The following is a 23,376-nucleotide window of genomic DNA, read 5'->3' as shown; positions in this document are numbered from 1 at the left end:
TTTACATTTATGAATCAGCAGTGACATTGCTAGTAGCCATGCCCCCTGCAACATCCTCTTATCCAATAGTAGAGTAAGCGGCACGGCCTACATGACAACTCTGCTCTGAACACACAAGAAGTGCAGCATTGCCACCATACAGGGGGTTATCTATCCACTTCCTTCTAGTTATATCCAAGGCTGGTCCTTGCACTACAGAGTTGTAGATAAACCTAAAAAAGATTGTGCAGTCAGATTGTAAGGTAAAGGAGGTATCTACATCTAAAATATTTTGACCTTGCTCATGTTCTCTTAGATTGTAAGCTCTTCTGGGCAGGGTCCTCTCCTCTTCCTTTGCCAATGTTTGTATCTGTCAGTCACTTGCAACCCTTTTTTTTTTACATGAATATGAATATTTTTTACAGTAATATGAAAACACAACATATTATTAATACAGGTAGTCCCCGGGTTACATTTTTTTTCTGAAAGTCATACAAACCGCCCCCGCCCCCCTCATCAAGCCTCCTTCCTGCACACGAACGAGCAGGGAAGCCTTGTTCATATCTAGGAGATGTCGGATGTGCTTAACCCAGGGACTACGTGTAATAATAATGCCCCAGAAAATAATTTTTCCATTACATTTTATCTTGATGACTATGGTCACCAGGACAGATAGAAAAGAGGAATCTTGCCAGCTGTCACACAGTTTGGGACTATAAGATCCTCCTATAGATACTCTGTATGGGTATTTTTATTACACTTATTTACCATTTGCTTAATTTAGATTTTTTTATTCCACATAATTCAGACTAAAGTAAATTTGAACAGACTTAATGACTTTAAAAATGTTGTTTTCTGGATAAAACTATCAGTTCACTAACAACTGCTTGTTCTTTAAAAAGGAACTTCAGTCCACAAAGAAAAGCAAATCAAGGTCAGATTCTACCTGCAAATAGTTGCATTTTATTCTGAATAAATGCTTTTATCTGGTTGACTGTACAATGCAAGGGTGACATGTGAGATAAAAATATAGGGGGTCTGTATATAGAACATGAAATATACTCTGCTTATATGAAAAATAGTTACTGCTTGGTTTGATTGTTTTCAGAGAGCAGCACTTCCAAGAGAAACAGTCAGCGGGATGACCCTGATAACTGAACACAGGATGGCCTTGAAGGCTGATAAGACCCCCTTGAACCAGAACCAACTTGAACAATAATCCAAGATGGCGGACAGTTGTTTTTGTGCCAGAAATGTTAGACACTTTATTCACCTCATTAATTGTTAGTGAATTATTATGCTTATATGGACTTCTGAGTATAGGTTTTTGGACAATTAGATAACGGCTTAAACTTCCTATATAGGAGCGATTCTGTATTCCTTTAAGGATTCATGTATTTCCTTGTTTTAGTTAAAATCTCTATGCTTTTACTGCTAAGCATTTGATTTTCTCTGTTGCAAAAATAAATCTTCTTAATTAGGATCTCATGTTTCATCTATGCTGGTCTGTTTGGAGACCCCCTAAAAGAACCAGACACATGGCCAGAAGAAGAGAGAACACGATGGCAGTGCTTGAAGTTTTATTCGTTCCGGGGTGAAGGTAGATTTCAGGACAACGTGGGACCCAATCGAGCAACGCTCCGGAGAGATGGAGGGAACTGCGCAAGTAAAGTTTAGTGTGATTTTTTATTCTAAGTTTAGTTGCACTTTAACTGCACACCAAAGCAGTTGTCAAACTCTACAGTTGACAGTATAATAGTTCAAGATTGGCAGCTGGGAATCACTAACAAGAGAGCTTACAACAGCAAATCCGAAAGGGACCCAAATTGTGGTCTTGTCTTAGAATATAGAAGTTTTGCATTCCTCAATGCATTGGACCACTTTTGTTGTTAGTTTTTATACATATATAAAACTCTTTTAAAAAATCCTCACGCTGTTTATTAAAAAAAACTTTTTTCTGCAAAAGTGTAAAAAGAAGTAAATGACACAAAGGAATAAACTAAGGTGTTCTGCTTTTTGTGAACTGAAGCTTATGTGGATATCATTTTGCTTTATTTGTATTCCAAACTTCTACACTAAGCACAAAATCAAGCCTTTGTATTCTACTTTCTGCTTAGGGGATTCTGTGCTCGGCCAGGTTTGTCATGCTCATCTTGTCACCGCAAAGAAAAAAAAATGTAATGGTTAGTTAACTGTTGACATGCTGTGTAAACACCACAGCCCTGCACAGAAACTCCAAATCCTTTATACTATCCTTAATACTTTAAATATTATTGACATGTAGGACAGTTAGAAAAGCATCAATTGTTGCGGCTCACCATGAATATGCAAATGACCGGTAATTGAACAAGTTCATGTAAATTGCAGTCAGGCTGGGCCACCTCTCCCAGCGGGTGAAGCATTGGGTTGATGGATCAGGTCTCAGATTGATTACAGTCCATGGACAGGTAATTATCTAGAAAACGCGGCACTCGTACAGCATGGTTATTTCCTGTCTGAGACACAAAGGGAGTTGTGTTCTAAAAGATAGTGTTCAAGGGCTGAGAAATTAAAGTTAAACATTTTCACCTTAGGATTCCCCAGCCTTTTAATACCAGGTACTTATGCATTATACTACACACATTTATGTGATTGGGAAAGTTTTGGGTTCTTTTTTCACTATAGACTTTAAATCAATCCAATTTCTGCGATCTATAGGGATGTGTTCCCAAAAATCTGCTTATATCTAAAATGTTTTTTCGGCTTTAATGTAATGTGTAAGGTTTTTGACTCAAGGGTGTGGAGCTACTATTGTGCACCATATTCCAGATTCTGTTGAGATTTTCTAGTTATCAAGGTACAACATGAGCATGGCTTTTGTGAATATTACCAAGCCCAGTGGCTATTGGATTTCGCCTCACTGGGTTAGGCCTAGTTCAATATATTCATCCAAAGCAGGCTTCTAAAACGTCCTTTTTCTTTTACTGGTTACTGGCTATTTTGGTTCTGTGCTTGAGCCCAAGCCTAAAGCCTAGACTTCAGCCTTTTAAGCCCGCCATGTGCCATCTAGGTCTGTAAGAAAACCTGATTACTCTTGCTACAGAGATATTGTTGGGGAGACATACAGTATGTCATGGTCCTACACCATTTCTGTCACAGCCTTCTGCAGCGGTACATTAATTGAATATAATGTGAGCCTATTTTTTGCTGTTAGGGGGCTTCACCCAAGGGCTCTGTAATAGAAAAGGAACCACCACTGCAGCCAACCTCCAAGGTTTTTTTAAAGCAAAACATTTGGAATAGAGGTAGGATTTAAAAGGAAATATTTGGCTTTGGATTTTTAAAAATTAGATACATTAGTAAATATTTAACAAGGAATGGAGTCACACAGGATTCCCAAAGCGTTACGGGTTATCTAAAGAGAGAGCAGAGCAAAAGCTTTTTTCCTTCAGACTTTGTAATTGCAATTTCAAATTAGCACTGAAAGAGAATCTTAGTGCCAGCACCAAGTAACAGGAGACAATAGGAGAGTAGGCTGATTGTTTTTTATTGTTTTTGAAGTAACTGGAGATCCAGGGGTCCAGAGAAACATATGAGTAGCTAATATCAGAAGTTAAACTTGGTCTGCAGAAGCCCCAGGTAAGGGCTGTGGGACACTTCAATGGTTTTGATGTTACAATATTTGAACAACCTATAAAAAATAGTACAAAAAAGGTTTTTTTTGTAGGAATTACATTTGCTGAGACTAAAGACATGAATCAGTCTAGAAAGAGATCACAAGGAGGTCAGAAGTTCCTGTAAAGAATCACAGAATGCACTCAAACCCGATGTGGTAATCCAGAAGGTATTAGTTGTCACCAAAGCAGATAGGGTATAGAGAACTTTTGCAATGGGGATACCAATTACAGTAATTTGGGTAACAGCTTTCAAAGAGGGCATTTTCCCTTTCTTTGGTAGGACTCTGAGAAAGGAAGGGAAGAGAACTGAAGAAGGACATTGCAATGTCTAATCCCCGCATCTCACTTTACTATTACTTTATTATCTCACTTTACAGTTGGAGGATGTCCAGCATTACATAGCAACATTCATTCACTTAGCAACTCTGTGTTAGGAATGGACAAAGCATTTTTTGTAGAAAACAGAGTATGAATTTTACATAAGACCGCATTGGGAGTAAGGAGCAGCTGGCCTGGCTGGAGAGGTTTAGTAATTCTAGCAGGAGGCACACATAAGGTGCAGATAAGGTGCTTAAATAACAGGTCCTCCTTTTACAGAACATGCATATTCCCCTAAGCTTTTGGTATAGATCCCAATCCTCCTTTCTCCTACCACTGCCTGTCAAATTACACAGAATGTAAAGTAAAAATCGCAGCCTGAATTAAAAAGAACCCAGAGACCTCCAAACCAGAGAAACTATGAAGAGATAAACTGATATTTTTGCATATGAAAAAAAACCCCCCAAGGATACAATTATTTAAAGGCTAACCTTTTACATCAAAGAGTGTTCCCTGTCTTTTTCTGTTGGCATTCTGTTCATTTTATTCGTATCATTAGATTTTACATTGTTAGCGGTTGTTAAGAATCACACGAAAATGTTTGTAGGCTTAATGTTGGAGTAATATTTGACTGGCGGAGTACATTGTATGCTATTAATTGGTAGCAGTGATTAGGGAACAGTTGTAAACCAGGTTATATAGTGATCCACTAAACAAAACAGTTGTATTGAAATGTCCAATTTTGTTTACCCTGTTCTTATTTATATTTATACCTCCTGTTACACCCCCTATGTCCCCCTCCTATCTCCCTGTACACCCCCTATGTCCCCCTCCCATCCCCCTGTGCACCCCCTATATCCCCCCCCTATCTCCCTGTACATCCTGTACGCCTTTCCACCACATTTCAGTGCACATAAAGCAGAACTAAACCCTTTAAAAAAAATTGTGATAAAATGTCCTTTTATCAATAAAATAGCCTTACCTGCCATTTTTTTATTTGCCCTAAACTGCCACCTTTACCCAATCTTCTTTCTGGATTTGAATCTTTATATCCTTTCCTCTGCTTGATTGTATCCATAGCAAGATAGCAAGGAGTCTTTGGTATTCAGTTGTGCAAAATATCAATTATTTATTACAAATATCAGCATCTGTATTTGTGTACAGAACTTCTGGTTTACAATAAATACAAACAAGCACAAACAAAAATGTTTTGGCTGACTGAATATGAACAATGATGACAGTGTTTTTCAGCCAGTCACACCAGAAGGAAAAGGAGGACAGCTGTCCCCAACAGTGCAAGCTGAATGAATAACCTGCCTTCATTTACGCAGGTGGAACTCTTGTCAGTGTGGAGAGAAAAACAGCCAGGGCAAAATTTGAAGCTTCTGGCACTGAAATCGTTTGTTGTGGGACACTTTACATATCCCTGGACCCTGCAAAGATAAGTATTAGCTAAAAAAAGAGCAATAAATATTTTTTCTCTTGTGCTGCATCTTCATTTCTTGGGCTGCTTTAACCCGCGAAATTGGTAAGGGCTATTATGCACCCTTATAGTCCTGCCCCATGTGGCTTACAATAGTCCAATAAGCTCCAGGCTCAGAGACTTCCACAACACAGAGGTTACGTTGTGGGGATGAGGCCCACCACCCAACAATGGCTCTTATCACCCTTGAAGGCAAGCAGGGGTCTGGCTTTTTCCAAACAAAGGAATCAGCTGCATGTTTTTTGTTCCTTCCTTGTTTGGCTAGCCAAATTCCAGAAGACCTTTTATGGATAGGAAAAGGTACACACACGCTTGCTTCTCCATTTCTTTTCCAAGAAGGTATCAAACCCAGTAGGAGTCTGGTTTCAATTTTGGAGGGACCCATGCGGTTGTAAAAGGCATTAGGCATTAAACATATCTATAAACACCTGCACATGTATTCTCAAATGCCTGTGCAAGAGTTTTCAAGCATTGCAAGCAGTTCCTATTGAATGCAGTAGTCTATCGTTTAAAATAATGCCCCTAGACTGAATCCAAGCAAAGCTGGTTTAAGGCTAATTTCAAAGGGAAACAAGAGGGTAATGGGAAAAAAACATCTAACAGGGAAAACAAAACAAACTGTATGAAAAAAGTTGAATCATGGCCAAATTGGAGCAACCATCTCTAAACAGGGAATTTGGCACCATCTGTCTTCCACCTAAATAGCTATTCACACAATTCTTTAGCCAAGTAATTTGAAGGTTTAACTCCTATACAGACTTCCTGACACCAGGTGGGGACTATGTTAATAGAGCAGGGTGGTTAAAAAGCCCCACTTCCTGGTATTGCATAATCAACATCTGCAGTGTCACATTCCATGGTGATTGGATACAATTGCAATAAGGATTAATCTCTGCTGCCTCTCCTTGTGCAGAGTGACTGGTGTTGCTTCTACCCCTTGTAGTTTTCTGCAGGCAAACTATTATTTGTGGGCCCCATCTTTAGGAAAACAGGTACAATTAATTTTCTGATTGGGTTGAGATAGCAAAACTTGCCACAAAAGGGGTTCCACAAGGGCTGGTGTGGAACAAGGGCTGCCTCTTCATGGGGTGCAAATAATTAAAAAGAAGGGAAGGCAGACAAGGGTCCCTTGGAATGAATAAATGGTCCGTTTGCTAGGGGTTAGAGGTATTGCATGGGCTTGATTTTTACTGGATTTCTATTATCCTCTCAGAGAAGTAATTAAATTCCCCCTTTCCATCCCTGTGGCATGGCTACTATATGTGGCGAAAGCAGGTGACATTCAGGCGTCCAGGACATCAAATTCTGGAAACACTAAGATATACTAGAAAGTCATGAAAAAATCTCTCAAAAATAGGCAGCAGTAAAGTTGACAAAAATTATAAGATTTCTTTATGCTATCCAAAATTGATTCTGACCACTGACCCCTATGCAACTACAGCACGAGGTGGTAAAAGAGACCAGGGAGGCCAACAAGGTCTTGGTATCTAGAATACATGGAAGTGTTCCTGGTGCTGAAGATGTTTCAGGATGTTTCTCTTTTTACTGCAGAGGAGTTCAGTGGTACCATTACCGGGGCTAATAAAGGGGGATAACAAGAATTAATGTCTCACTTTTCAGGGTAAAGGGGGACTTTTATTCAGATTGTTAAAAACGTGATGGAGTTTCTTTAAAAGAAAATATTCATAAAATCTAAAACACAAAACAAAGATGTAAGGTTATTTCTAGTTCATACTGCTGGAAACCAAGGACAATCAGGGACACATTTCTAATGCTACAGCGGAGATAACAACAGCAACCCCAAAGTTAGGTGATAATTTCAAGGTGATAGGGAATTTAGACCTACAATTCATCACACTATCCTTTAATCAAACTGCCCTGCAATAAATCACTCTGCCAGCTTTCAGAAATAAATAAGATCTTCAGATAAAGTCAGGGTGTAATCACCCCAATGTTCTTCCAGTTGTTTGTGAAGTCAAAACTTTGAAAACCCATTCACTAAACAATAGCAAAGAAACTATTTTATGTGGCAGCTCAGGAAAAAAAAGAAAACAATTATCAGAAAGAGGGCCTAATCATCAAATCTCTATATGTAAAATGCCTAGAACATTTAGAACTGCAGATTTTGAGTCGGATAATGAGGTCCCCAGAGCCCTACGTTTGAATGAACACCTGGAGTAGGCAACCTGTGTAAAAACCCTTGTATTGCTTTCAATTACTGCCTTCAAGGCTTGGAACAAATCAGTCATTGCGATTCTTATTTTCTGCTGCTTAATATATTCATTGTTTTACACGGATATCAAACAGGAATCGCAGTTGGTCCACTGTGCCAAGGATGAGGTGGTGTGTTTAATCAGCCAACTCCGCTCTTCCCATCTCATCCTAAATAATGCGTAGCATATGTCAACCCCTTGTTAGCACAGCTCTGTACATAAACACACAAGAAAAATGCAGCCTACAAATTGATTCAATTTTGAGCATCTGTCTTCGAGAAGCCAGGGTAAAACGCCAATGCAAACATTGTGGAAGGCATCATTAAAGCGGCTTCGTTCAATACGTTCTATTTGCTTTGTGTGCTTGGCCAGTTGGCACAGAAATAAAATTGCTTTGCTTTGAGAAAGAATATTTCAGAGCAGAGTGAAAAAGTAGGCGGTGGGCAAAAAGAAATAAGACACATCGTCCATTTTATAAGATAGAGTGAATACCAATGGGGGTCATTCAATGTTTTTACCATATGGGGGATTTTATGGGAGTTTTTGTCATATTATGCTTGGGGTTAAGCTTTTTAGCAGTGTGAGAAAAGAGGAATAGACCGAGAAATAAAAGATATACATTTATTAAGTTAGTTACAAAAGATACATATACATTTTATGAACAATTTCTGAATTCTGATATTGATTGGGCATGTACTGCATCCTACAGTAGTCCTGGTTAGTGGTTTTGAGTTCTCCTTCAATTTTATTACAAAACATACAATATAATGTAGGCTGTTTTACACGATAAAAAACAGAACCTAGTGCTGAGTGACAATCATCCATCATTTCAAGAACCACTTTGCTTCCTTAAGTAAGAGGGATTCTTACAACTGACCACCACACTTATGTACTGTGGTTATAGTAAAAATAGCAGGGGTTCCCTAAGCCATGAAAGTTATTTCAAGGGGTTCCCCCACGTTAAAAATGTTGAGAAAGTCTGCTATATCTGTTGAACATTTCATAACCATCTCAGTCTACCATTCTTTAATGTGGTCAAAAGGACTGGCTTTCTGTGCAATAATCTATTTTTTTATTTTGTATTCTCCAATATTCATATTCTTTCTTTTCAGGACCAAAGATGCTTCCCAAAACTTTCCCATATATTAAGTTTCTTCTCCATATCCCAAGTCAGCACCCAAACTACACTCCCGCATGTTAAGTCCGAGCATAGTTTTATAGAAAGTCAGTCATTATCTTTAGAAGATATAAAGCTACATAAGATCTATTGGCTGACTTAACTTGATTGGTTATGTCTGCTTTCATGTTATCTGTTGTCAAAGTGGATCCAAAATAAAAAAAAGCACTCTGCTTCAGAAGTATAATTTTCTATATAGAGAATCTCAGTTTTAATCTCTGTTACCATGTATTTAGATTCAGATTTACTGATCTCTAAACCAAGGTGCTTAACAATTGTTGAAAATTCTTTAAAAGCAGATGTAAATGCTTCTGTATTTCTAGCTGTTATCACTGTTCAGGGTTTACATCATTGTAATACTGAAATCCAAAGACAGATGTTTCAAGGACTCCAAGGCTGAGCCTGAAAAGGGCTCAGAGGCTTGTCAACACCACTGATGTTCCAAGAATTACACCGAATACACCAAATGTAATTACATGCATTATACCATGAACATCCATCCTTGTTTCAAAATTAGGCTTCCAGCAATGGAATAAATGTATATATAAGAATTCAGTATTGCAATCCCTACAGCACTGCAGTGCATCCTTATTGACTTGCAGAAAGCCAAAACTCGAAGGGTCATTAGCAGTCAACACTCTAAAAGACCACCTCGTACCTTTGATGTAAGGCTAATCTTCCACTTCTTATTAAAGTACAAAATGTGAGCCGGAATATGATAAGCTGACAGCTAACATGAGTGAAGTTATTTCATTAACTTTTAATTCCATTACTCCTCAATTTAATCAATATAGGCTGCAGTATGTTTGAACAAGAGTACGCGGTGAGTAATACAGACCTTTTTCTAGAATCAAAGAAACTGTATGTTTTTTAATGTATCCAATGCGCAGAACAAATTTACTTTGAAGTCAGTGGTGTTTCATTCCACCCATGAATTTCAGATATGTTCTTGGAAAACAAGATCATTTTCAATGTAAACTCAAGTGAGTTGTGCATGTCCTAAAGTAAAATTCTAGAATAAATTGGACATTTTACAAACAAGACTATGTGGATGCATTTCTGTGTCTCACAATATTTAGAAATGGTATAATAATTCAGAGAAAAAATCATGGTTGGCTCAGTGGATAATACTCTTGCCTGTGCAATACTAAGGTCTGGGGTTCGAATCTCAGCCAGGACACTATCTCCAAGGGGTTTGTCTCCACAGTTCAATTTCAGTTTTGTCAACCCCAAGACTGTGAAGCAGTTCTTTGTTTCATTACCATTGAATGGGTTCATATTATTAACTTCAACCTGAACTTTAGGTAGATGTACAATATACATCAAACCAGGGTTCTTGAAAACCCTAGGGTTTCTCCAGAGGTTGCCGGGGGTTCCTTAAGTTGTAGATGGTCGATCTCCTATTTTTTGGCGCCGGTATATTTCTTGAGCCAACATCACTTTAAAGAGTCAGCAGCATGACAACCAGAGATCATTGTATGTGTCTTTAGAGTCGCATTGAGACCACCACTGTAAACGGAACATTTTTTCAACTCACCACTAATGTAATCAATATTTATCCCACTGACACCCAATGAACTGGTTTTAGTAGGGGTTCCCAAAGACTTGGAAATCATTTTAAAGGTTTCCCAAGAATAAAACGTTTGGGGAAGACTGATATACACCAATGGATGCAATAAAGGAAAATGCCCTGGGTATCTGCCTGTTCAATTTCTTTAAGAGTAGAATTTAGACTGGAAAAAGAAAGTGCATGACTGGGGACAATCACGGTGCCACATACAAGTGTTTAAAAGGGGTGCCAGTTGAATTAGCAGAGAGATGGATTCATCATGCTGCTGCTCCTTCAACATTCAATCTCAGGCTTGGAGCAAGACGTTGACCAAGTTGTATTTCTTAACTGCAGAAAAGTTGGGACACGGGGACACTAACCTGGGCTTGATTTGACAAGAGACACACATATTATTTTATTATTTGGTGGGTAGGTATTATTTGGCCTCTCTCATATATATATAAATTGGTTGTTGTGCAAATTTGAAACAGATGCAAAATTGTCCGGAAGATCTAATATTAAGCTTAATAAAATTTTACATTATCATTTTTGAGCTAATAGCTTTTTTAGTGCACAGCTTTTGCTAAGCTTACAGAATCACTCACTGCTACTATGTAAATATGCACTCATTGCACTCCCACTGTGTAAAATCACCCATAACTCCTACAAATGACACCACCAGCCAATGTGACAATGTTGGGGATGGCCCTCCACCCTGATAAACATCAACTAATAAAAATGTTGATTTTTCAATGACATCCCCTTGTTAGTGGAAGCCAGAAAATGTACACAGTGGTCAGCGACTACCCGCATATGTACATTTAATGGCTACCAGACATTGCTTACCTTGCCATGGGTTTGGCCAAACAATCCTCAAACTGGACACAAGCATGTTCAAGCAACACTAATCAACAGCATATTCAGCTGTATGCCTGAAGTTTGGCTTTAATATCTTGACTGGTTAGGTTATGGTATGTAAAAAATGGCTTGTTTTATTTTTCTTTTCTTTTCTTCATATTTTAGATTAATGCTGCACCTACTGCTAATAATGATAGTAATAATAATAATAATAGGATGGGTCCATTATTAATATTATCATCAATCAATCTGTCAAGCAGCTGTGACACAGACAGAAAAATGCTTAGCAAGGTGCAAAAAGAACCCAGCAATATAAAAAATGTATCCAGGGCATTGTAATTTATTTTAAAAGGTTCCCAAGTCTCTAATCACTCTCTTTATGGTTTTATTCATCATATAGCCTGCATGTTACAGAACTGCCCTGTTGGTAGGATGATCAGGAGTTGAATTTTAAGATGTGCAATGAGAACATGTGGCCCGAGACTAAAGCAACAGATTTTGGTGTTGGGGCATAGTGGTATAAATGTCTTTTGTTTGGGTAGGTTAAAAATAGGGTCAGTGTTAGTGTTACAAGAAAGGGTAATATTTGGGTTCCAGGGATGGTAATGTTAGAGTTACAGGGGCAGATAATGTGGGGTCCAGGCAAGGTTAGTGTTACTTTTACACTGTTATATAATGTTAGGAATCTGCAGTAGAATAATTTATTTTTAGGGTTACAGGAAGGGTGAATGTTAAAGCTACAAGAGGTTTCAGTCTTAGCTTTACAAAAGGGTTAGTTAGGGTTACAGGGAGGGTCAACGTTTGGATTACATAAAGGATTAGTGTTAGAGTTACAGGAGCAGTTAACGTGGGTGGGGGGGGGGGAATTTTTTTGTGAGGGTTAAAGGGAGGGTCAGTGTTGGCATTACATACTGTTGGGTGGGTGCACAGGCGGGATTACCATCAGGAAGTGCTGTAGGAGGGACAGGAAAGTTAAGATGGAATTTAATTTTTAAAGCGTATATGTTTTAAGTACGGCAATCTGTTTTTAAGTTCAGCATGAGTTGTTTCTGAGCTCCATCTATGTGCTTTCACAAGTGCAAATGACTTTCTAAGTCACATCAGGTTGCTTTTGCATTCATATTCATACACATGAAATGTAAAGCAATTTTGGCACAGACACCCCTATATACAAGCCCCAAAACCCCATAATCAACAGGAAGTAGCTTAGCAAGTTTAAATGATGATCTTCTGCCACATCTAGGACTAGAAGACACTTGAGGTTCCTCATTTGTTCATATGACCTGCAGCTGGCCTCCAGGAAGTCCCTTCTAGGACCAAAATCTCACCTTGTTTTATTTTGGTAGTTGAAAAGTTGGCTTTAAATTGACCCAAAATTTGGATATCTAGGGCAAAACTTTCTGCCTCTAAAAAAAAGTAATGACATTCTCACAAAGTCTGCCTGCATAGGAGTGCTGGGCCATTTATGTCACTGATATTATTAAGGAAAAGCATTCAAAACACAAGAGTAGTTTGTTCTGAGGAAGCTAATGTTGTTCCCGGCCTTTCTATCAGCCTCAGTCAGACTCAACCACTTGAAAGTATTTCTCATGGTTTCAAAAAAATAAGTGTCTATCTTTATTTTTGTGGTGGTGTCAGGCAGTCTGTGTCAGGCAGCCTGATAGGAACATGTTGTGATTGTTCCCTTATGTGAAATAATAAACATGTTTGCTGCTGAAAATGTTTCTAATGTTCAAAGTTTCTTAAATCACTTTCAGTTGGAAAAGTTTCTTATTCCTAACAGCCCTTGTGAGTGACACAACCATGATAAAACCATGCAATCCATTGAAATTTTATTTGTGTATATGCAAGATCCATATACTTAGAATAAATATATTTTAATTGGGTGTGTGTTACTGTTGTTCATATGCAGTTATATGTGCAAAACCACCCCGCTAGTTACATTTTTCTGTATATTTGATTCCATCAAAGTAGAACCTTGAACTCCTGGTAATAATAGGTGTATTTGGATTTACAGTTTTCCATTAATCCCACAAATACCTGTTGATCATGATGTCCATCCAGTGATAGTGTTCATTTTGTAATGGGGTGGCAACAATGCTTCACCACTCTGAATTCAGAGCAGAGTTGCCACTCTCATGTAGGTTAGTTCTTCTGTAGTGCTTGCACTGCAATGGGATGAAAAAAATGTTGCAGGGGAATATCAGCATTGCCACTGCTGATTCCCATTTCTAGTTGGATTTATAGAATTCAAACAAGAACATAAAAACAGGTTTTGATTACTTTATAAACATTCTGGATCACCTGGAGTTGGTACTTGTTTAGGCTGTCATATTGGTGCTTTTAGCAGCACTTTATACTGTAAGGACAATTACTTTGCTGCTACTTCACATTGCATTTTTGCATTCACCAAACATTCACTGGAGGAAAAATCATGCACTAGTTGTAGGTGTTTGGTGAACTGCACATTTATTGATTTTTAAATATGACCCATGAAGTATATAAAATGTTTTTTATTAATAAAATACCATGCCCGAACTTCACACATCACTATAGCTTTCAAGGCAAATGACTCATAACAGAAAGATCCTTCTAATCTCTAGTGTCCAAATCCAACCTCAGAGCCAGGGCATTTTTTTCAAGACATACAAAAGCATATTTTATTATTTAACATATAACTAGATGGAGGATTTTATTTACAGACGAAGCCTTAATGGGTCATGACATGCCTCCTGGCTTTGGAAATGGTTTTATGGTTTATCTGTGCTTGGCAAGAGCATGAAGCTACGGAATGTTTTGACATTAATGCAGTTCTGAGCATCATTCTGAAATTTTAAACGGAAATGGGTTTTAAAGTTGCATTTTATGTCAAACCCTGGGAAGTATCAGAAATATTTCTCTATGATTAAAAGTAAGGGTTCTTAAACTTTTCAATCCCAAACCTTAAAAAGAAAGTTCTCGCAGTATTGGGACCCAAGAAGAATTATTACTAAAATGTTGGCAGAGCCAAAGTTTAATAATTGGTAAAGCAGTGAAGTGTAAAGTGAAAATATTGTTATGTTAGCAAAACTGTAATTATAATTCGAATCAGAGACCTATTTCCAATGGAAACGCTCACCTTAAAAGACACCTCTGGTTACTGCAAGGAGAACATTGATGACGTGTGTGCCACTGGTGTGCATGGTTGGGAGGAAGGAGATCCAGCCTCGTTCTGTTAATAATCCAGGGCAAACAAAGTGGAATCTGGAATCAAATAAGCTCCCACTTGCCATGGGGCATTTGTCAACTGGAATGTCTGCAGGCCAATGAGCTACCTGGACACCTACCAGATCTAGAATGAGAAGAGTGTTGGTGCATTTCTACTTTATCCCTTTGCTTGAATGTGCCCTTCACCCATGAAAGAAAAATCAAAAGGTATATTTATTTTATAGCCCATCATTGAATGAAACAGTAATAGAGAAGAAGAATCTGTTAAACATTAATCATGGGTGGAATGAGTAGGACAGTACAGAAAGGGTGGGGATTGTTTATTTCCTTGGGCCCTGTTTGGTGGTGTTTTAGCTCTGCTCCCACCTAATAAAGCTTCTCACAGTAGATGCTGACCCCCTTTGTGTGGACTTTGACCCCCAAACCCTTAGGGATGAATTTTCTCAAACAGTTTCTTGTTCTTCATGTGTTTGTTTTTTTATGTTATTTTGTTGATTTTCATTGTTTTTCCTTTTTTGTGTATAATTTGATTTAATACATTCCTCATGCTTTTAAACCATTCTAAATCCTAAATAAGCCCTAACCAGACCCATTATTTCCTCTCCTTCTGTTTAATATATTAATAATAATATATAATAATATTAATATCATTATTTTTTTTAAAAAATGTTCTATTTTTGTTATCATTCCATTGATTTGTAAATAAATAATTTGTCACTTGTGCTTGTATATCAATTATTAAAACATTTTTACATCCCTTTGTAGAAATTAGGGTTTGGAAAATTATCTTATAGCATAATATTGTACAACCAACCCACTAATAAATAAGTACAAAAACAAAAATATATTTCATAAACTATATTTCATTAGTCTGTTGCTAATGAATAGACAGCAATCTAGGTAATGACAAGTGCAACATGTATAAAAAATACAGATTTATAAGTTAAAAGATGTGCTGGGTTCTTTCAGTGGGGGGAGATGAAGCCACTTATCCCTACGCATTTCGCATTAATGCTTCCTATAGGAAATGTGAAATGAAGACATCTCCTAGGTTATGCCATATGAAAAAAAAGATGCATTTAGGGAGGACAGTGTGAATGATCTCTTTCCTGTGGAGCAGCCATTCAAGTGGAGTAATGGGTACCAGAGGGAAATGAGTCAGAAGAAGGCTTTCAACTCAGCCGCAAGTATGAGCCCAGACGGTCTTGGGTGTCTAAGAAACGCGTCCGTTGGTAAAGTTCCAGAAAGTTTTTCAGGCTTGTAGAGCGAAATCCTTTGAGTTGAGTTGAAAGCCCTCTTCTGACTCACTCTGGTTTCATATCTTTCTTTGTACACAGCACATTTGCCAAATGAATAAAAGGAGGCAGAATGACTTACCACTGCTCTAAACTTCTCTGTTGCTCCTTCTGACAGCTCACATTATACCAACACCTCAACCAGCACACGTTAGTTTATTTGCATCTTAAATTCCACATTTGCCAATACCATCGACTGGGAAAGACCCGTCTTCAACTTTGGGGTTTAGAAATGGCACAATTGCACCTAAAGAAGTAGACGCCTGACACTGGAATATTACATTAATAGTTAAAGCATTATAAGCAACTTTGTTGTGCTGTGTAGTGGTTGTGTACATAAAATGCGTAAAAAAAACTCTATATTTTCATATGGAACCAGAAGTTTCAGTTATTGGCTTCTTTTTTTCTGTTAAAAAACCCAACTGTTTACAGGGTTTAATAGCTCAAGTTTAAATTTACAAATGCAAGTGAATAAGTCAGGTGAGTACCATTCCTTCCTCTCTAATTCTCCCAAATTTAGGTCATAGAGAGTCTGAAAAGATACATTTTTATTTAGTGATCCACCTGTAGAAAACTCTCGGACACTGGGAGTTTGTGGGAAGAGCCCCAGGGAATCTTGCAGTGGAAGCTTCTTTTAAAAATGTTTTTATCCTGTTGGGTAATGAGGTTGGATTAAACAAAATCTCAGCTCCCAGGACACAGTTAAAACATAATCTCATTGCCAGAACTTTGCCAAACTTACTGAAATAGAAGCTTCTGACTACCTTTAAATCTCATGAGCAGCTTGATGTTGTAATAAGAAAATCTGTATCCTCTAAATTCCATCACACATGCAGAAGTATCGTTTTAACAAAAATAAAACGTTTAGATCATCTCCTGGGAAAGCAGCAATCCAATCATACCTATATGAAATTACATTCTTAGAAATGTTTAATACTACTGTGTACAGAATGTCCCCTTTGACACGGTTGCAAAGTGACATTTCCATTTTAGTCAATATTAGAAAAATATATGTGACTGCAGATGAAAAGTAAAAGGTTATGTTCAATAATTTAAATGACTAAAATTGCTTGTGTATCAAAAGTAGATGTTTTAGTGAACTTTGAGGAAGGTGGATTTTTCGTTTAAATTGTATTTAAAGCTTTAACCTCATTCAGAAAAATTGTGTTATGTTGTCCCCACAGATATTAATATTAATAATATTATTAATAAAGAGGATTTATATAGCACCAACATATTATGCAGCGCTGTACATTAAATAGGGGTTGCAAATGACAAACTTAACACACAATAGGAGGGGAGATATAAAAGTTTAAATGCTCATTTAAGGAGAATTGAAATGGATGAATACTTTCTCTTTCCTCCATGTGGGTAAGCTCCTAAAGTCCTCACATGTTCTGGTACTGTGTTTATTATGTGATGAATTCAGAGAGGCTGGGAAGAGAAATGGCTTTGTACCACTGGTCATATAATGGAGAGGAAGCTTGTAAAAGTGATACAGAATACAGAATACAGAAAGTCTCTTTCCTTTAAACTTGACTAAGCTTGCATTTAATGAGATCTAATTTGTTGCTCAAGGCCCAGCACGACATTTAGTTTCCCAGTTATACTGTTAGCCGACATCCCCCCTAGACCCTGACTTTACTCCTCTCCACATAATGCATTGTGCCTGGGATTAAAGCAGACCTAAACTCAAAATTTTTACTTTACATAAAAGTGTAGACAATTCTTTCATATTAAGTATTTTATTTTGCAGCACCTTCCCTCTCTGACTTGATCGGCACGACAATCAAGACAGATTGGGTGTCCAGAGCCTCCCGGGATAACTACGTTACACATTCTGGGAGGCTCTGGCTGCTCCTTTGGACAAGGAGCCTTTGTCTTTAGGGGGGAAAAAAATGCTGATCTCACACTGGCTGGCTCTTATGTAAACCAGGGGTCGGTAAAGTTTTATGGCCACTAGGCCATTTATGGGGTGGGCGGGAGCACACTAGGCCGGACTCTCCCTAATGCGCCACCAGGGAATGCCCCCTGAAGTGAAATCCCTCTCCTCTGTATGCATTGGGGAAGAAAGGGATTTCCCCTCAGGGTGCTTTCCCTATTTACCGCGGCGGCGGAGGTATCAACGACGGCTGCAGTAAATAGGGAAGCCACTGCAAGGGGGCGGCACCAGAGCTCCAGCGGCTCCGGTAGTTCCTAACGCCCCCTGGCCAATTCGCCAGCATTAGGCCGGAACGAACTACCGGCTATGCCTTATCTGGCCTAAAGGCCAAAGTTTGCCGACCCCTGTCCTAAACTCTTCACTAACTCAATCTTTTGCTCACACCTTAAAGCTCATTTCCTGTTAACTGGTCATCCTTTATTTCCCCGGCCTTGAGGATCCATGAACTGCAGGTTTTAGTTCACGCAAGCTTTATAGAGCCCAAGATTTTATTATTCAAGGGCAATAGCCCACAGTAATGCACCCCCTTGGCCCCTGACACCCTTTGGGCAATTATATGCTGGCACTGACTTGGTTCACCATGTACTCTCTGAAATAAACACTATTTTAAATCCTTCTCCAGGAAGACTTTACACCTCTCTTTTTGAGGGCTTGGGAGCTAGAATTGGGAGTCACATTAAAAATCAATAATTATTTTGCTGACTCATAGGTCTTCCTTATGCAGTAAATTTAAACAGTTTTAACAGATGGTATAAAATACTTGAGTGGTTGCATCAGATTCCTCACACAATCCTGGACACTTTCTGGAGATGTGATAGAGATAAGGGACCAACACACATATTTTCTGGCCATATCTGGTACTGCACATTGGTCTGAAGTCTGGGAGATCCCACAAAGTTTTACAGATTGCATTGTGCCAGGGGACCCTGCTTCTTCCTTCTCAATCAAAGATGGGCCCTTGAAATTATATCACAACTTGGTTGTTTAATGACCTGATAAGTGACGTGGTGTGGCCAGATCATGTGTGCTTTTATTCTGGAGAAACTCTGACCCTCCCACCATAGATTTCTGGGGTTGAAAATAAATCAACCTATGCTAATGGAGGATCTGACTGCTACCCTCCATGACACTAAAGACAAATGTTATATTATGTGGTTCTACTGGAGGCAATTTCAACAGTCTGGTAAGTACAGAAACTATTGAAGCCAAGAGTCCAGGCTACCCTAAATCACTTTGGATTATCTAGGTTTATTCCTTACTACATTACTTTGGCAAAGTTTATCATCCCCTTACATTTTATCATCGTTGTCATTGTTGTTGAGAATCAGGGATCATTGCCATTGTTCAGGAGTATGTATGTATATATCTGGATTTTCTCTTAAGTTTTTATAAAATTGTTATAGAATATATAAAAAACTATGTTGCATGTGGAAATGTATGTCTTTGGACATCCACTCCTTTTTTGCAAATAATAAAGTAAAAATACCCACAACAGAAAAATCAAGAACATTCCATCATTTAATGGTAGATCATTCAATTTTTGATTCATTCATAACTATATGGCATACAAAAATAGGTAAAATAAACTATGGTACATTCATTTTTTCTGGAACTACAAAACAATATTTAACTGTTTTGCCCAAAATAATTTTTATAATAAGCACCGCATAGAAAGATTTCCATTTTTGAAGGATACAATGTGCATCCATGTAGTAAAAGCAACTAGATTTACATGTTTTCAGTGAAAAGTATTTGTTTGAATTATGTGGTTCATTGCATGCTTTTTTGTTGACTTAAGGTCCCTTAAGGCTTGCCGTTTAAGAGTTCCATTGTGTACTGGCCAAAGTTCCAGAATTCAGTCCATGGATAAAATGTATTTAAAGCAACCGAACATTCTTCACATGGATGCACATTACCAGAAATACCCACAGCCTGTCCATTTTCTGGTTACCCTCTAGCCTTTGGAACAATAACAAACAAGGGACTGTTAGCAAAACATCAAGGTTACCCTAACCCTATAAAACAATAAATATCAGAATTGCTTTGTTAATAAAATAAATGAACAAGTTCAGTTTTTATAAATTAATATGATATATAAAAATAGTATTCTGAGGTTGATTTTAATTTCTGATACAAAAATATGAAATTGAGGCAATGCAAATTAAAATAAACCATAAATACTGGTGTGCGTGTTCAATGGCTCTCTAATATTCTTTCTTTCACAGCAGAGTTAAACAGTATCTGTTTTCACCTGTTCATTATTGTTCAGGGCGGGAGATGGTTTGCTTTTGGGGCATTCTGTTCCCCCTCTTGAGATTTCCTGAAAAAACAGTCTGGGCATCCACAGTGACATTAAAATCCTTTTGTATTCTTTCCGAAAGTTTTGATTAAGCAGTCCATATATAACCGCGTTAAGGCAACTGTTGAAATAAGCCATGAAGTAGCTTACAACAAACAACCACTCTGGGATCTTAGGGGCCATCTCTGCAGGGTTTATGGCTACAGCTAAGCCAATGAAGTTCAGAGGGGCCCAGCAAAAAGCAAAAATCACAAACACTACAAACATTGTAAGAAAGTTCCTGAAGTCACTTTGTTTCATTCTTGGTTTTGTTTCTGACTTAACCTTTCGCCTAACTTGGATCACCAATATCCAGATGCGGAGATAGCAAAAGGTCACCACAGTGATCGGCACAATGAAATGGATAACCACCACAGTGATGGTGTATGAGGAACTTGCAGTCTGAACGAATGTGCAAGAATAGATGCGAGGATCGTACTCCAATGACCCAACAAAAAAGTTGGGAACAGTAGCCAGAACAGTGAGAGCCCAAATGAGGCACACATAAAACATTGTATTCCATGCAGTGAAGAGTTTGTCGTAGACAAAACTGTGGCAAATATAGCAGTACCGGTTAATAGCAATCCCTGTAATGTTGAAAATGGATCCAATAACACTCAAGCCCATGACGAATCCACTGACTTTGCAATGCATTTCTCCAAGGGCCCATCCATTTTTAAAAATAGCCACTAGTACTAATGGGTAGGGATACAAGGCCACAACAAGGTCCGCGAAAGCCAGGCTTACTACAAAGGCATTACCTGTAGGGATTAAAGAAACATTAGGTTAGTATCAAACTGTACATTTATCTTCTAAAGAAACAAAGAATATCTCAAAAAAGCTGAAAGATTATAACCCCCAGGAGGTCATATGTTATAGTTATTCTCTTGGATGAACAAACGATAAAACAAAACAGAAATCATCAAAGACATTTTTGAACAGTTGATCTTGTCTTTTCTATTGCTAAAGCAGAAAATATAGATTGCACTTACATAAAGGGGAAAAAAATGAACTGTTCAGCTATATCTTTCGACTTGTCAGGAGTTTTTGCTTCGTGGATAGTCCTCATGACTGTAAAATATGTAGTAACATTATGGTAACCAAGTGAAAAAATACCCTCATGATCCCAACTATAAAAGCTTAGTTTTAAATTTCCCATGGGTCCATGCACCCACACTAGAAACTGTAAAAAAAGAAGGTGCAGATCCATGTTCTGGAGTAGGTATGCCCTGCCAATTAGGACATAGGATATGCCACCCCTAGGTATTAAACAACCATGTCACCTTGCTTATTTCAGGGAACTTACAGGGTATTTTCAAAGCCAACCCTTTAACATTGTTCCCCCTTACAGTTGCTCCTTCTGTACCAGCCATCAGGAATAGGAAATTTGAGCGAACCGATTTCGCGGATCCGTCAGAAGTTCCAGGAAATCATTACAGGAGGATTCCCAGGGCTGCATAAATGAATGCAGCCCTGGGAATCCTCCTGTGTGTGATCCGTGAGCACAAGAGGTTAATTAACCTCTAGTGCCCAGGTATCGCAGTGGCTTCCCAGGGCTGCATGAATGAATGTAGCCCTGGGAATCCTCATGTCAAATCAGAGAGCCGTGGCTTCATTCATTGATCAGCACAGCTCGCAGGAATTTTTTTTTTGGAACATTCGATCTCGATCAGCGAATTTACACCGGCCGTTCTCGCTTACAATTTCGGTAAGCGAGAGTGGTCGAAAAATCTCTCTCATCCCTAATCCCTAACCAGGAATACCTGGTGTCATCTAATGTTAAAATGTACAAAGAATATATTATGTGGATGCAACAGATAGGCAGATATTGGATTTTTTTATGTTGTTTCACAGATATAACTGAGAAATAATCTTAAATATTAGGAAATCCTCCAGTGATCTAAGAAAGCTCCGTAGAAAGTTGGTCAGAAAAGATGTTAAATACCTGGAGCAACCTGTTAGGCTGATGGCACATAAAGAAACCTGCCACTGGGATGTTTTTTTCTAGCAACAAAATCACCAATCAGACACAGCCCTTGGAGGAGTGCAGGGCTTCTGTAAAACCTAATCTAGTTGCCCATTGGCCATTTAATCAGGACTGGGAAAACTGGAATAACACTAGAACTTCGGCCAGCCTATTTCAGACAATGAATGTAGAGACAGAACACAGATCCCTCAGCTTTGTGGAAGTCACTACTGCTAAAAAAAGGTTGAACCTACCATACATCTTGAGAGATGGTGACTTAATACATACCAAAATACAGGTAGTCCCAGGATTAGGGACATCCTACATACAGACGGCTCCTAGATACGAACGGGGCTTCCCTGCTGGCTCCTGTGCAGGATGGAGGGTTAGGGTCGGTTTGCAGGACTTGCTAAACACAGCAAAGTTTGTGGGTGATCTTAGGGGTGTGAGCTCTTTCTGCAGCGTCTTGTAACTCTTTAATGACCAAGACAAACTCTGCAGTTGTTTCTTTTTGCATATCAAAGCACAGATTTCCCTAGAAGTTAATGAATGTCTAGGCTCACAAAAGATTTTTTTTTCTTTGTTTGTGATTAACTCACTGAGTATTTTATACAGTAACTGACACCATGCTACCTAATAATATGTTCAGACAAACATTTTGACAAAATAATGTACCTGTTCCGACTTAAATAAAAATTCAACTTAAGAACAAACTTACAGTTCCTATCTCGTATGTACAGAACAAAAGGGGCTAGGTGAAATTACGAAAATAAATACATAACACATAATTACCAATTTTAAAATAATTTATTTATCTATATGTCCTTAATAAAAAGCCATCCAGATGTAAATTATCACTAATTATAACAACTCACAACTGGCAATGTTGAACTACCATCGTTCAACAAAACCTGCGTTTAAAGTACAATGAATCTTACAAATCCTGGTTTTATATATTTCATAACTATATTGGAAGAAAAACACACTGAGTTTTTTTTTATTTCTGAATGTAATATTTATGTATTTTGCCGATGTTTCAATAATTATGTATACATCTATGGGTATAAAGGGGAGAATTGCAGACATTAAATATGTTTGTCTATGGGAAGAATATATGCTCGGTTGACCTGGAACTCTTCCCTACTTTACAATTCAAAACACACTGTACTGTAACAAACTTACACTGTAAGTACTGTAACAAAATATGTACAGATAGCAAATTCTTGCTGCTATACCACCTACCTCACAGCCCAGATTTCAGAGCTTGCTTGGTCCTGACAAGCATTTCAAATGTCCTTAGAGATAAGTATGCATAGTTCTTGCTCTGCACAGGTTTATTTTATAAGAGTTCTCAAAGAAGCAAACTTTAACAAAGAAGCCCTCGCGCTAAACGCA

At 38.2% G+C, this 23,376-nt stretch overlaps 1 protein-coding gene across 1 annotated transcript; it reads right to left on the bottom strand.

The window, feature by feature from the left end:
- Positions 1 to 19,188: 19,188 nt before the first annotated feature.
- On the bottom strand, positions 19,189 to 22,242 carry MTNR1B (melatonin receptor 1B). Its single transcript, XM_072398634.1, has 2 exons — positions 22,236 to 22,242; positions 19,189 to 20,776 (listed from the first exon to the last, which is right to left on the bottom strand). Exons 1-2 carry the CDS (start codon positions 22,240 to 22,242, stop codon positions 19,908 to 19,910), a joined length of 876 nt encoding a protein of 291 aa, XP_072254735.1. The 3' UTR covers positions 19,189 to 19,907.
- Positions 22,243 to 23,376: the final 1,134 nt, after the last annotated feature.

This window comes from Pyxicephalus adspersus, chromosome 1 (genome assembly GCF_032062135.1).
Source record: "Pyxicephalus adspersus chromosome 1, UCB_Pads_2.0, whole genome shotgun sequence".
Taxonomy (NCBI): domain Eukaryota; kingdom Metazoa; phylum Chordata; class Amphibia; order Anura; family Pyxicephalidae; genus Pyxicephalus; species Pyxicephalus adspersus.
This window is presented reverse-complemented; position numbering and strand designations above follow the sequence as displayed.